This window comes from Dreissena polymorpha, chromosome 2 (genome assembly GCF_020536995.1).
Source record: "Dreissena polymorpha isolate Duluth1 chromosome 2, UMN_Dpol_1.0, whole genome shotgun sequence".
NCBI lineage: Eukaryota > Metazoa > Mollusca > Bivalvia > Myida > Dreissenidae > Dreissena > Dreissena polymorpha.
In genome coordinates, this window is record NC_068356.1 from 55,471,901 (window position 1) to 55,489,124 (window position 17,224).

General features: G+C 35.7%; 1 protein-coding gene across 27 annotated transcripts in view; it reads left to right on the top strand.

Moving 5' to 3' along the window:
* The window catches only part of LOC127867104 (dihydrofolate reductase-like), a 632,040-nt gene that overhangs the window by 4,838 nt on the left and 609,978 nt on the right, over positions 1-17,224 (top strand). For 2 of the 27 annotated variants that reach the window (XR_008043276.1, XR_008043277.1), the window contains exon 6: positions 2,508-2,617. The exons of 20 other annotated variants lie outside the window; for them this stretch is intronic. Coding sequence is in view for 2 of the 7 variants with exons in the window: in XM_052408114.1 (XP_052264074.1) it covers positions 2,508-2,621 (114 nt within the window). In the remaining 5 variants the exon portion in view is untranslated. Of the gene's footprint in view, positions 1-2,507; positions 2,638-2,868; positions 3,335-17,224 lie in introns of all 27 variants that reach the window. 5 more of the 27 variants (XR_008043279.1, XR_008043278.1, XR_008043275.1 and 2 more) reach the window with 5 other exon arrangements.

Here is a 17,224-nt window from a genome sequence, read left to right on the forward strand (position 1 = left end):
CACATCTGATACGACACTTCATGCACATCTGACACGACACTTCATGCACATCGGACACGACACTTCATGCACATCTGACACGACACTTCATGCACATCTGACACGACACTTCATGCAGATCTGATACGACACATCATGCAAATCTGATACGACACTTCATGCACATCTGACACGACATTTCATGCCAATATTATACGACACTTCATGCACATCTGATACGACACTTTGTGCACATCTGATACGGCACTTCATGCACATCTGATACGACACTTCATGCACATCTGACACGACACTTCACGCAAACCTGACACGACACTTCATGCACATCTGATACGACACTTCATGCACATCTGATACGACACTTTATGCACATCTGATACGACACTTCATGCACATCTGACACGACACTTCATGCAAATCTGATACGACACTTCATGCACATCTGATACTTCACTTCATGCACATCTGATACGACACTTCATGCACATCTGATACGACACTTCATGCACATCTGATACGACACTTCATGCACATCTGATACGACACTTCATGCACATCTGACACGACACTTCATGCAAATCTGATACGAAATTTCATGCACATTTGATACGACACTTCATGCACATCTGATACGACACTTCATGCACAAATGATTTGACACTTCATGCACATCTGATACGACACTTCATGCACATCTGATACGACACTTCATGCAAATCTGATACGACACTGCATGCACATCTGATACGACACTTCATGTAAATCTGATACGACACTTCATGCACATCTGATACGACACTTCATTCACATCCTATACGACACTTCACGCACATATGATACGACACTTCATGCACATCTGATACGACACTTCACGCACATCTGATACGACACTTCATGCACATCTGATACGACACTTCATGCACATCTGACACGACACTTCATTCACATCTGATACGACACTTCATGCACATCTGATAATAGACTCCATGCACATCTGACACGACACTTCATTCACATCTGACACGACACTTCATGCACATCTGATACGACACTATATGCACATCTGATGCGAAACTTCATGCACATCTGATTCGACACTTCATGCACATCTGACACGACACTTCATGCACATCTGACACGACACTTCATGCATATCTGATACGACACTTCATGCACATCTGATACGACACTTCATGCACATCTGACACGACACTTCATGCACATCTGACACGACACCTCATGCACATCTGATACGACACTTCATGCACATCTGATACGACACTTCATGCACATCTGACACGACACTTCATGCACATCTGACACGACACTTCATGCACATCTGACACGACACCTCATGCACATCTGATACGACACTTCATGCACATCTGATACGACACTTCATGCACATCTGACACGACACTTCATGCACATCTGACACGACACCTCATGCACATCTGACACGACACTTCATGCACATCTGACACGACACTTCATGCACATCTGATACGACACTTCATGCACATCTGATACGACACTTCATGCAGATCTGATACGACACTTCATGCACATCTGACACGACACTTCATGCACATCTGACACGACACTTCATGCACATCTGACACGACACTTCATGCACATCTGACACGACACTTCATGCACATCTGACACGACACTTCATGCACATCTGATACGACACTTCATGCACATCTGACACGACACTTCATGCACATCTGATACGACACTTCATGCACATCTGATAATACACTCCATGCACATCTGACACGACACTTCATTCACATCTGCACGATACTTCATGCACATCTGACACGACACTTCATGCACAACTGATACGACACTTCATGCACATCTGATACGACACTTCATGCACATCTGATACGACACTTCATTCACATCTGACACGACACTTCATGCACATCTGATACGACACTTCATGCACATCTGATACGACACTTCATGCACATCTGACACGACACTTCATGCACATCTGATACGACACTTCATGCACATCTGACACGACACTTCATGCACATCTGACACGACACTTCATGCACATCTGATACGACACTTCATGCACATCTGATACGACACTTCATGCACATGAGTTAGGTCCGCTTTCCCAGAAGCAAGGCTAAAGTGAATTGAGACCATTCGACCACGTGATAAAGTGATATTGCTAAAGTATGTATGCTCGATGCTCAAAATAATATAGCTTGAATTTATTTACGCATCTGAATTCGGGTGACACAAGCTACTATAATAACGTTTGTTGAGCATTAACGTTCCAAGGGGATGGTTAGTCTAAAACCTGTGAACGATTCTATAATACTGATGTGTTATGTACTTAAAAGATGCCTATCTTACCTGCAATATGGTCGAGTCTATTTAAATAGGGTTTAATTGATTTAATTGATGGACTACACGTGTACAGTAGCGCCTTCTTTATCCACTCTCTTAGACGAGTCTAACAATTGTTTTGTTTACTGCAGGAGTGCCTGTCTCATCCGCTCTGTGGACGAATCTATCTCACTCACGTGTACAAGGACTTTCCGTCAGACACATTTTTCCCGCCTTTTGATGACGACTTCCGAGAAGTAAAGTAGGGATTACATGTCGCATGTGCGGTTTAAATTTCAATATATTTACTTACTTTGTCCAGTTATCTTAACGAGTTTGAAGAAGTTAGTGAAGCATTTAAATAAAAAACTTTATAAACACGATGTAGTGCTAATTATTAAATTATTAGTTGTTTAAAGGCTATAATTGGTGAAAGACACAGACGGATTAATTAAATCCGTGTTGCTTCACGATAACACACGCGCTGAAACGTTCCATAATTAACTTTTTCAGAAACGACGCCACTTCCGATACCTATCACGAAGAAGACGGTATTTCTTTCGAATTTAAAGTATACCAGAATATAAGGAAATCCAACACTTCTATATAATTGATACACTGATGCCAACTCAGTGTATTGCTACTAGTGTTTACCATATCCTAAATAATCAGTTAACGTGCTGAAACTGTATTTTATCTTTACTAAGAAGCTGAAAATAAGCGTTATTTAAAGGAAAGAAAACACACGAGCATTAATCTGTAAAACTGGGTTTAATGTATGTGCGCAATTTTCTCAGGCTAGTAATGGAAGACACGGTAAGCTTTGATGAAACTTTTCTTTAAAATGAAGTCTCGTGTTAACGAAACCCGTTTTCAAGCGGAAAGCTTCGGCCATGATTAGACTTTTCGGACTACACAGGCTAATCTGGGAGGACACTTTCTGCACACACACTATAGTATGTATGATACATTCAGGTCGGTTTCGTAAAAGCGTGGATTTGATTGTGAGGCAGAGAAATATAATATTTCATTTCTGAACATAAACTATGCTATCATTGTTAAAATGTGTGCTTTGTACGTCAATATGTTGGTTTATACCTAAATGTATGCTGCGAAGTTGTTTGCGAATTGACAGACTATTGACACGTGCCTTCAAAAGCGTTCCACACGATAACAAAAAATTTTCTTTTAAACTCACCAATATTATTGTGTTTGTTTACGCAACTGTACGTTGATGTTTGTATGTCCATGTTTGGTCTGGTACATGTATAAGTATGTTGATTATTAAATATTAGATTGTTTCGGTGGTGTTGCTAATGATGATTGATGCCTGCTGATTCGGCTGACGGGTCATGGTATATACACCATGTACATTGTACGCGACCACAAGAAAACAGCATCATTCGCGTTGTGAAAATTCAAAGACTAACTACTTCACATTGTCTAAAAAGACAACCAAACACAATTCACTTATAATGTATATGGTAAATAATCTTTCGTGCTTTAAAGTCGTTTTTGTATGACTTGTCTCAAAATATATTCCTGGAGAGTTATCCGAACATGAAATCGAATGCGTTGGATCTGAATGAGTACTTGGATCCAGAACATACACACACGGCTGTAAATCACGGGTGCCACCTCTTTTTAGATGTATAAATAACGACCAAATGCTACGTTCGCGTTTACGCTAGGTACCTGTAGTTTTTAAATACACTAATAATTCTACAGAAAAAGTTGGTTACATATAGATAATCAACATATTTCGCATAAGTTTAGAAATCGGCCGATGAAGTACGAATCAGTGAAGATTTGTTTAACCTTAACTTTACAGAACCAAACATTGCAACCAACGCTGAAATTTGATGCCCTTTATAAGTTGCAACATTGTTGAGTTTTTATAAGTACATTAATATTTTGTTCTGGGCAACTAGCACATTGAAATCTAATTAGATCCGGTTTCGTCCTTCATGTACGTTGGAGAATCCCCACAGTCTAACAGACACTCCAGTGGCCTGCAGCCGGGGGATATAGTTGTCATGTTGCCACCTAGACTCATGGCATAATTAGTAGAGATAGTTATGTTTAAGGTTAATGGTTTCAATCTTGATGTTTTTCACGAACGCGAACATCAATAGGTTATTAATATCAAAACAGAACATAATAAATATTTCAGACAATGTTTACAACTTGAATGCATGTTGGTTTCTTTGTTCGTTTCGGATCACTCTGTGAACGTTTTTCTCAATCAATGAATATAATTTTCATATAAGCAATCGCTAGCAATACCAAAAAACATAGATAAAATTTCGTTGTCTTTAGTATTAACGTAAAACATGTCATGCCTAAAAGTATATTTTTATTGTTGTTGGGCATTTATAATCGCTATTTGGGTACAGTTGATTTGGCGATACGTGCGTTTTTGAAGAATAATTTAATTTTAACGCAATTTGAAGAAAAAAAAACATTTTAATACATCACATACATTGAATCTGAGGTTCAATAAAACAAACATAAGAATTTGTTTTATGAAATTCAATGACAAGGTGTATACATGTTTATTTTTTAAACTTGCTTTTAACAAGTATGACTTGATCAATTAAATTGGCATGAAATGAAAACATATGTTGTCGAGTATTTTGATGACGTACTTTCTGGTAATCTTCTGGTGATATTTTTGTGTTTTAAAAATCAATATATGTTTTTATCCAGTAGTTGCGATAACTTTGAAACATAACGTCAAATATGTGATCCTAAAGTGTATTTAACCCATAACGCGTTGCATTGACTGTTGACAGGCGGTTAATCAAGCTTTGGTCAATTTGCGTTATGCTTATTGTGATATAGTATGCATCGTACTGTATTCTAGAAACAATATGTCTATGGCGTAAGGGTGTATTCTAGAAACAATATGTCTATGGCGTAAGGGTGTATTCTAGAAACAATATGTCTATGGCGTAAGGGTGTATTCTAGAAACAATATGTCTCTGGCGTAAGGGTGTATTCTAGAAACAATATGTCTATGGCGTAAGGGTGTATTCTAGAAACAATATGTCTATGGCGTAAGGGTGTATTCTAGAAACAATATGTCTATGGCGTAAGGGTGTATTCTAGAAACAATATGTCTATGGCGTAAGGGTGTATTCTAGAAACAATATGTCTATGGCGTAAGGGTGTATTCTAGAAACAATATGTCTATGGCGTAAGGGTGTATTCTAGAAACAATATGTCTATGGCGTAAGGGATGTATTCTAGAAACAATATGTCTATGGCGTAAGGGTGTATTCTAGAAACAATATGTCTATGGCGTAAGGGTGTATTCTAGAAACAATATGTCTATGGCGTAAGGGTGTATTCTAGAAACAATATGTCTATGGCGTAAGGGTGTATTCTAGAAACAATATGTCTATGGCGTAAGGGTGTATTCTAGAAACAATATGTCTATGGCGTAAGGGTGTATTCTAGAAACAATATGTCTATGGCGTAAGGGTGTATTCTAGAAACAATATGTCTATGGCGTAAGGGTGTATTCTAGAAACAATATGTCTATGGCGTAAGGGTGTATTCTAGAAACAATATGTCTATGGCGTAAGGGATGTTCAAAAGAATTGCTCTCAAAACAATTATTAAGCATGTGCTTTAGTCAACTTAATGTTATTCTACCTGCACATAGGCAGACAGAACAAAGGTTTGCGTCCACGTCAATGCAGCTCCGAATGTCAGGGCAATCGCTCGAGAACGGAGGACACACTGGTCATAAAAAAAATCAAAATGTCAAGTAATTTGCGTTGAAAATTCCGCTCAACGCAATCGTTCAGATATTAATATATATTTACCTTTTTCATTTTAAAGCGGGATTATACGATTTTGTCAAATATTGATGAATTTATATAAAAATGTGTAAACAAACTTATTATATATATTTCATGTATCTATGGACATAAGTACACAGGTATGGTCTATTAGTATTCGAAAATTCAACGTTGAGCGTGATTTGTCATCCATATTGAACAAAACATTTTTCTGTTCTTAACAACTACGCTGTCAATAGGGAAACAAAAATGAGAAACCCCCAAAAAGTTGTCTGGTATTTTTCATTTAGCAGACCTTCGTACGAGCTCATATTTGCAGTCGATGACAAAGAAACATATACTTAAAAACTAGGTATCGATTTTAACATGGTGTTCGTAGAGCAAGTTCATGCAGTTATCACCATCAATTTTATTGTTAATACCATTTAACTATGTGTACACCAAGTGAGGCTGTAACTACATGTATAATATTTTCGTACTATTCTCCCTTTACTTGAACTATTGTTTTTCTTCCCTATTATACCAAGTTGACTCGCCCATCCTTCTAAATTGGATCAATTTATTTCCAAAATTAGGGATGTCTAGAATATTTATTTCTATATTTAGAATATTTCATACAGAAATGCCTTTAAGCAAAAGCGAAGACCCAGATGAGACGCCGCATCATGCGGCGTCTCATCTGGGTCTATGCTTTTTACCAAGGCCTTTTTTTCTAGACGCTTGGCATAAATGTGTTAAAAGCAATTTATACAAGACAACGTACTAAATGCTCGAAATCATGTTTCATGCTAAAATTACTTAACTACATGTATGTAAAATGTTGTGTAAATCATTTGAAAGATGCCGAAAGGAAATTTTGAATATCTTGTCTTTAATATAAAATTAATATGTCATATTTAAAATAATGATACATTTAAAGTAAAGTTCACAGTTATATTTTGTGGATATTTTAACAGGTGTCGTTGGGAATGTGGATATAGTAAGATTATCTCATTCAAACATTGATTGTATTTAATGGGACCTGTTCACGTTTTGATAAATTTACAAAATTGATAAAAAATATTGTTTCATAATTGCAAATTTTTGTTGAAGCTATGTTTTTTTTTATAAGGAAACAGTAATAATGGACATGTTATGCTCTAAAATATCAATTGTATGCATATTTTAGACGATTTAAAACCTGAAAATACTAAAGCGCTATAAAGGCGAAACGATTTTATAATTAGGAAAGTTCTGTTGTTATCGTTATCATATTGTTGTTATCCTTATTATAGTGTAATCGTGTGACATAACAAGGATTACCTACATAAAGTTTAAATTACGTGCATTATCCCGTAATAACGATTGGCCGAATTCGCTCCAAGGCTCAGTGGTTCGAGCCCAGGTGTGGATAACGTTTTTCTCATTCTTCAATTTTAACCAATTTATGCCTAGTGGACTCTCCCATTCTTCTAAACTGGACAAATTTAATTTAAAAAAAATAGGGATGTCTAGTATATGTATTTCTAAATTTAGAATATTACTTACTGAAATTCCTTTAAGCAAACAGCGCAGACTCAGATGAGACGGCGCATCATGCGGCGTCTCATCTGGGTCTACGCTGTTTGCAAAGTATTTTTTCAGGACGCTAGGCATAGACGGGTTAATTTTTGTTTTTAACTGAAACTCTTTTGTTCCGATGTTTACATGAATTTAAAGCATTAGTTCACAAACTTCAGAACTTGCCAAAATCTGTTAAATGGTCCGTTTAAGTCATGGATGTTAAATACTTATTATGACGTGAGTCGTGTATTAGTTCAACAAACAGGAGATATTTGCTAATCCATAAGAGCTTATTGCAAATTAATATTATTACGCATGCAAAATTCAATTTGCCATTTTAAAATTGAGCTGCTCTTTAAGAAAAGGGGATTTAATACATGTGCATAAAGTGTCGTCCCAGATTAGCCTGTGCAGTCCGCGCAGGCTAATCAGGGACAACACTTTCCGCTTTTATGATATTTTTCCTTTCAAGAAAGTCTCTTCTTAGCAAAAATCTAGTTTAGAGGGAAAACGTTGTCCCTGAACAATATGTGTGGACTGCACTGATTCATCTGGGACGACACTTTACGCACCTGCATTAAACTGCATTAAACTTCCTTTTCACAGAGAATAGTCCAATTTTAATATATCCCCTGTCTTTGATTTCAGGTTTTCCCATTTAAATATACGCTTAATCTAGTACGTACATATCCAAATGTATCTGTTAGAATACTATAAGCAAGAATCACAAATTAATAAGCCTTGGTTTTATGAGAAACCCATGATCCACATATTTAAACTTATTATGATCAAAACACTGTGTAATTTTCTTTCTGTTATTATATCTGCAATGTAGACCCCAGTACATCGTATACCAAGTATAAAATGCCTTTTTATCAAAGGTGAGTGTATTTTGCAACACTTTCCACAGACAAAGGATGTTCATTTAACAAATACAAAAAGTGCGAGACGATACTATTTATTAGCAGAAGCGGCCTTAAATACACAAAACAAAGTTTAGGAATGTACAGATATTTACGGCAAATAAAAGTTTACAGCTCCTGGTCTCAGTCTGAAACCAATCGATTCGTTTTGTTTAAATTAATAGCATTCTTGAAAAACTGGGCTTAACGCATGTGCGTAAAGCGTCGTAATACATAATCTGAGCAATCGAAACAGGCTAATCAGGGACACCACTTTGCGCCATTATTGGACTTTCGTTTAGAAAATACTTCTTGAGCACGAACAATTCCCTAAATGCGGAAAGAGTCGTCCATGATTAGCCAGTAATTACACACGCAGAACAAGGATGACACTTTCACTACATGCATTAAGGTTCATGTAGAGGCTTCATTTTGAAAAATGTGGGACCCCTAGCACTCAAATTTGACTAAAGGATGAGTGCCACATTGAAAATGTATACATAAATGCTTTAAAAGATGTTTTTCCTTCAAACTGATACCAATTTTGTACATCAAGGTATCATAACATCCACACAATCAATCAAAATACAAAGCGATTTTAACACTCAAATATACATTATTTTCAAAAATCTGAATCATGTCTATTCCACGTATTTCGGCGGAAAATTATATAACAAGTAAACAATATCGACATTGACGAGGGCAAGTTACGCTTAAATAGTAAAAAAAGTTAACATATCTAGAAATATCAAAACTCGAACACATGTCATTTCATCACCATGGGGGCAGCCATTGTTAAATTAATAAAATGAAAAGAAACATGCTAAAAACTCACTCATCGCCTAATTGACATTCCAAACGGTTGACGATGACAAATGCATTGGATTGTAATTTTTCCGTTGATGTTTGCAAACTGCACGATCAGACCTCATAAACACTCAAAAGAATAACTATGTTAGAAGCATTTCACCAATGTTTACAATCGTTGTCGAATCACTGTACATATATTATTGCGCATAAAATAGTACGCTTAAACACTGACAGAAAGATCGATAGTAACTCCATTCAATTCAACACGGTATACTTTTCTATTGATAATATATAATAAAACATCGCTTTAACAATCTAAAAGTAAAACTAATTTTTTTAAACGGAGTTTTTAATAACGAAACTGAAAACAACGGAAGTTGGATGGATATTCTGTGAGATGCACTTCGGCTCCAGGAAAACAATACACATAAACTAAAAAAGACGTGTGGGGGACAATTTTCAGCTGGAAAATATTTGAAATATGGTAAGTGATGATATCTCTACGTGGTCATTTCTGTTATTTAGTCCGATCTCTTGCTGATTAATGTTAATAGTCGTTTTACTAGTTGCCACCCAACTGTCAAAATAAGTACATGTGTTTTCTCAGGTATGTGTATACACATACCCGGTTTTCTCACCACTGCACGTGGTTTCGACCGATTTGTTTTGCACATTTTTCTACGGATCACAGCGATGGCCACGCTTTCAAAATGGGTGAAAGGAATCGAAATATAAAATCAATCGTTTTGCCATATATATTCCTTTACAATTTTATATGTCGTATGCAATCTATTTCAATTCGAGATGGTTTAAAATTTGCAATTTGGTTGAGAGGTAAATAACAAAATTGTTAAGCCTTTGAAATAGAATTGTGACTCTTTATTATCCACCATACCTGGATTTTTAAAAAGTAGTTACGTTTTAGTTATTTTTAGAACTTTGTTTAGGATATTTATCCCAAAATGGCAGTTGAATAAAAACTCATTTGTTGTTTTATGACAATAATTTTCTGTGAAATGTTGCTAACTTGACCTTGTATATGTATAAAGCTTTGTATTTATTCAACTTAAGGTAGTGCATATCCTTCCTAACTTTAGATTGAGATTTTGTAAATTAGTGTAAAAATGTATTGGTTTTAAACCATAATATGAATAAAGCACACAAATATTGAATGTCAAAAATGTGTTTATGTTATTCTATCCGTCTTTAGCTTTAAAATGATATATAGTTTGACCATAGTGTACCACATTCAATGAAGAAAAACCAAAGCGAAGTTTTAATAAATTTTATCCCCCCCATGAACCTTAAGACCAGATTGCTTGTTAAAATAGTTTGTCTTTAGAACACATTAAAGTATTGTATCGTCTTTGATAAACAATTGTACGAATGTAATAATTTATACCACTGAAATACAGTTCTTAATAAAAAGCTGATCGAAGAGTATAACGACGAAGAAACGTGAAAAGCCAAGGTTGATGTTAACATAGCGTTAGTAGTTTAAGTAATCCTTATTGCATCTCTCATTGAGATCTCGAACGATCTTCTCTCACGTGCCAAAATCTCGCAAGTCATCTGGTATCACTATGACGATGTTGTTGATGTCAATGCTCTTTGGATCCCTCAGGATGTAGTGGGTCCCCTAATTGTACAAATAAACATAATTGCAGTGCTTTGTGAAAAAAGGGTTTAATGCATGTGCAAAAAGTGTCATCCCATATTAGCCTGTGCAGTCCACACAGGCTAATCAGGGACGACACTTTCCGCCGAAACTGAATTTTCTCTAAGAAGAGTATTTCTTTATAATAAAAATATAAAAATATCATAAAAGCGGAAAGTATCGTCACTGATAAGCCTGTGTGGACTGCACAAGCTAATCTGGGAAGAAACTTTACGCACATGCATTAAACCCCCTTTTTACAGAGCACGACCCATATGTAACATTTAATATGTCTCATTTGTCTATATTTTAAGCGTATACTCAACCAAACCGTAAAGCGTTTAATATCTAGACTTCAGATTTCCTACTTGCCCGAACAAATCGATAGCAACAATAATCAAAAAAGTTGTTAAATCGGTCGTTCAACAACAACAAAACAAATGTGTCCATCGTAAATATTAACTGCGTACTATGGAGTGCTCCGAGAGCCCGCAGTTGGTCGCAAAGGTCCGCAAGGCTTCGCTGTTACAGTCGTCTGGAAACCGAAGAGGTGAGTCCGTCGACCACCAGGCTAAAAATACATCAACAACGCCGGGTTTTAGCCAGTATTAAAAATGCCGGGGTGGGGGAGGGGAATTGCTGGTGAGGATGAAAAGAGGCAGTATCACCTTAAAGATGAACATTTGTCGATATTAAACTGTTTACATTGTAATTATTTCATAGAGTTGTTTTCACTTATGTACACGAGCATAAATTACCTGCATGAACATTTTGTTGTATTGATACTCGTTTAATTTCTTGCAAGCCTAGAACTATTATCATATGACTCGCGTATGACATATGCCGCAAGCGAAGCTCCTGACAATACGAGTCGTGTTCTGAGAAAACTGGGCATAATGCATGTGCGTAAAGTGTCGTGTCAGATTATCCTGTGCAATCGGCACAGGCTAATCAGGGACGACAGTTTCCGCTTTTATGACAATTTTTTTTTAAATGAAGTCTCTTCTTAGCATAATTCCAATTTAGGCGGAAAGTGTCGTCCCTTATTAGCCTGTGCGGACTACACATAGCCTGTGCGGACTGCACAGGATAATTTGGGACGACACTTTACGCACATGCATTATGCCCAGTTTTCTCAGAACGCGACTCATAGTGTGCGAATAGACAGGCTGGCCAGGAGCTTCGCTTGCCGTGGTCCGTTCATGAGACCACAGAGACTTGCTCGTTATACCGGACAGGTTTGCTCCTAACCAAACAACGCACACTGGTCATATATGACATAAACCCCATTTTCGCATGACGTTGCTTATATGATGCCCAGCAGTTGTCAAAGCGGATTTTAACAAATGTCGCCCCCACAATCGTTCTATCAATATTCGACTTATATAAACCTTTATAACAAAAAAAGAAAATTGAGTCTTAAAAGTAGCACTAATAGAAGCTAGAGAATAATCAGTAACAGCAGTAGTAGCAACAATAGCAGTAGCAGAAGCAGTAGCGGTTTTAGCACTAATTAAGTGAATGAATTGTAACACAAGTCTTACCTGTCACTACGGAGATCATAAGACCTATGACGAAGAGGAAAACCACAGCCTTGCTCATCTTTGTGGACTAACAGGCACGGACAGACAAGCAGTGGTTTAACTGAACATCAGTGTGATCAATTTATAAATCATTTCCTACATTTACAGCCAGTAACGGACATTCGCACTTAGGCTATTACAGGAGTATGCATGTTTTGCTTTTTCAAGTCCCACTATTTCAATTGACGCTAGAACGTGTCCTCGATCGTGTTTGATTAAAACCTACCTGCATTTATGTGTTCCCCAAAATGTACAGTTTTGTGTGAAGCATTCATATCAAAATTATAATATTTTTTTATATTCATCCAAAGTTTGAAATGTTCCATTTTGTCATTTTGTTATTTGAAAAATCAACATTTTATTGCTGTTAGTGAAAACCGAATTAAAACAACGTAGGCCTTAAATAGTTAACAACGTAAGTGCTGTACGGCCACATGTCTTTCGCAGGCGGCTAGATTTTTATTGAACAAGGATATAGGACTTGATTGGTTTGTCTTGATATACAAGTTCGGTGGTCTACACCGACACAACACTCGAAGTATTTAGTAGACAAGGGTCGGCGGATGTGTTTACTTAGTTTGCAAAACTAGAAATTAAATGTGCATATGCAATACCAAGAGACGTATTATTGTTCTATACTCTATAAAAAAAATGTAATAGTTTTAAACATTATAAATAAATTAAAATAGTAGGAACTATTCAATATTTACATAATTATATTATCAATAAGTATATGATATTTTAGAGGTGTTGAATTGTTTTGCAAAAGCACAGAGACGAGAAAGCAGATTGGTTAATGTTTGGTCCCCATATTCAAACTATCTTCATATAAGTTGCGAGCAATAATTTCAAATTGAGTTTGAATTGTATGCATCGTTATGTTGGATGGTTAACTGTCACAGTGGACATCGCTAAATGAAAACTGTTTACATGGTAACGTTCTATTATATCAGAGAGCTCTTGATGCCAATGGAACACTCAATGGGATAGTCGTCGAAGCAGGATGCGATCTTACGGGTTAAAATTGTATTGGACATGGGTAACAATCTGTGAATGCCATATGTTAATTATTTAATTTAAATCTCGATAAATACCACATACAAGTTTTTCCTTTTTATAACTTTATAGTAGACATTATACAAAAAGAGGAACATTTTTTTAATCCAGAAACTCTATCAGGAGATAGTTGTTTTAATTTTGTGAATCGCGTTCTGCGAAAACTGGGCTTAATGCATGTGCGTAAAGTGTCGTCCTAGATTAGCCTGTGCAGTCAGCTTAGGAACCTTGTTCTGGCCATGAAAAGTGCAGTCCACACAGGCTAATCAGGGACGACACTTTCCGCTTGTATCATATTTTCGTTTAAATGAAGTCTTTTCTTAGCAACAATCCAAAAGTGTCGTCCCTAATTAGCCTGTGACGGCACTTTACGCACATGCATTATGCCCAGTTTTATCAAGTTAATAAACAATTATTTGCATTGTTTGAAATAGTACAAAACAATGAATTCAACATCTAGTTCAACAGCGTAGATAACGTATTTCCATTTCCGCAAGAGTGTAACCTGAAAACGGATCTTAAGAAATGTAACTCTGTTACATTAACCAAGAACAAAAAAGATTTGTTTACCTTGAATTGCACACAGTTTCTTCAGCTTATTTCGAAGCTCTTCTATTAGTCGAGAAGTTAAGTAACCTTGTTCTGACCATGAAAAGTGCGTGTATTGATTTATCATTGTACAGTGTCGATGACGTGAAATCACGACTTTGTATTTATTTGCACCCAAGTGCCACATATTAAATATTTGGAAAACACTTTTTATTTACATTCTTACATTTAAGATGAAATCGGCAACTCTGATTATCCGATTCTTAGAAATTGTTAAATATAACGTATTTATATTCTTAAACGTTCATGTTTTATCTATAGGTATATAATATTTAGTAAAGAAAAGTTGCTCAAATGATAATACTTATCTCTTGACAAATGTAATATTGACTATGTAATAAAGCGATTTAAAGGCTTTACGTTTATAAGACACTCTGTAGTAGTATAGATATTCAATAAGGCATCCGAAAAGCGAAATGGCGCCTACATTCTTACAGGAAGCATACAAAACCAAGAATACATCGTATTTTTGCAACTGAGTTTAATTGTATTGCTAATAAACATACAAAGTTACACCCTCGGAATGTAATCAGGCATCATGCATTTTTATATGATATGTCCTCCATCGCTCATACATTCAGTGCAGAAAATTATATTCCATTCATATGATTACAACACAAAATGGGTATTTAGTATAAATTCAACAGTTTAATGGCCATAACATACGTGTAGCCAATGGCGTAAGAGTGATGTTAACTGGATAACTCTAATGAACTGTAATTCAAAAATGTGCTTATGCTTAACAATCATATAAGTGTGACCAGAACATATCAGTGTTTATTAAATGCCATTTCAAATGCCATGGTAGAACATGTCCTTTTTCTCCCACAGTGCCCCTCACGATCCAACCGATACGGAACAATACAAAAACTACTAACATCTACGCCCGTGGACCTATAACCAAGCCAAGGACAGTGTCCTTCAGCACCGTGTAGCTGTTGATGGATGGCCCACGGCCGTTCAAAAACTCAAATGCTCTTATATTGAGGCAAAAGTATCATAGCCAGAGTTGATCATGTATCTATGGACATCAGTCCACAGGTATGTTATGAACATCAAAGAAATTATAATTATTATCATTAAAAAAAACTTTGAAAAATCAATCATTTGGGTTATAAATAATCAAAATAATAAATCTGTACAGTAACTGTGAAAAGAAATTCAATTATTGGTAAGGAAATATATTATATGAGATTTATAATTATATAAATTACTTCCCTTGAAAATAATTGTCTGTAACAAATCTCTATTTTTAGTAGCAAATAATTAAAAGCCACTACCGTGACTGTAGATTCACCACTCAAAATGTGCAGCTCCATGAGATACACATTTATGCCAAATATATAAAGTGGCTATGTTCAATATTGAATAATTTTCTCCCTTTTTAAAGCTTATTACTTCCTTTAAATCTGTATTTGTTACCATAGACCATAAAGGATGACCTTGACCTTGACCTTAACCACAATTTGTTTGCCAGAAACACAATGCCGCCTACTGCGCCGCTTTGAATAATTTAACAGAAATATATACGTGGGCAGGTCAGATAACTATGTCCATTTAAAGATTATTACTTCCCTTGACTTTGTTTTTTTCGACCCTATACCTTGAAGGATGATGTTCATCTTGAAATGTTACCACACAAAATGTGCAGCTCCATGAGATACACATGAATGCAAAATTTCAAGGTGCTATCTTCAATATTTAAAAAGCTATGGCCAATGTTAAGGTTTTAGCACGACGCCTACGGCGGACGACGAGCTGGCTATGACAATAGCTCGGGGTTTCTCCGAAAACAGCCTCGCTAAAAAACTAACAAAAAGAAAACTAACAAAAGCATACACACGCTTAGAGCAAAACGATATTAACGGTATAACTAGATTAACGAAAATCAACCATTACGTTTATCATGTATGAAAATATTTCCGCATAAAAACATCAATACTATAAAATATATCTTTGTATCTTTAGATTCAATACAAACTATGTGTTTTGATGAAAACAGATTATCCGTGTTCAATAAAAGTTTACATTCACTTGTCCAGTAAAAACACGAGCAATTATACATTCACATGAGAAGTAATTTAATAAATTCGCATAAAACAACTGCACTTTATTTCTTATTTGTGGATGCAACAATAGCGTTATTGAAGACATTTTAAAAATAAGAATGAACACAGATATGCACCATTTTTATCGATAAGTGCAAACATGTGTTCAATACTTTTTGATCAATATTACAAATCACAACAATGTTTCTACTCAACAAGAAAAACAAGAATATTATCGATACATTTACAGCAATTACAACAATACCAGTGGACTTTCAGTAACTGCCAGTAACACATATATTCATTCAGTGCAAATGCTTAACAATACCAACCATAAACCAAGTGAACATTTAGATAAGAAGATGAGATACAAATGACACAAACACACTTTATTTCCTAACATGTATACGCAAATAAACACAAGTCACATTTCTACATACGTCGACAAAATGAGTTACTACTATAAGTTCTAAAGGGAAATATATGCATAACTTGAAATTATACCGCTGGTTTCCAAGCGCGATACGTACATATTTTGTTAAGATATATACAATATAGCAAAATTACTTTACATAACGTTATTTTGCAAACTTATGTTATCTATGCGAAGCCGATTGACATTTTTTAATAAAATGTATCGAAATTTATTGTGTCGGTAAAGTTTACAGCCTACTGTAAACAAATCTTTTGTAAAATTGTGCACATTTTTTAGAAAGTGAAACGAACGTCTGCAAGTCAAACATCAATTACTGAACAAATCACTATAACGATAAGTTGTATAATTTTCACGTTCTTGGCAACAATGATCGGTGATTCGTTAAAGATAATATGTACTCAAAAGTTATAATTACGT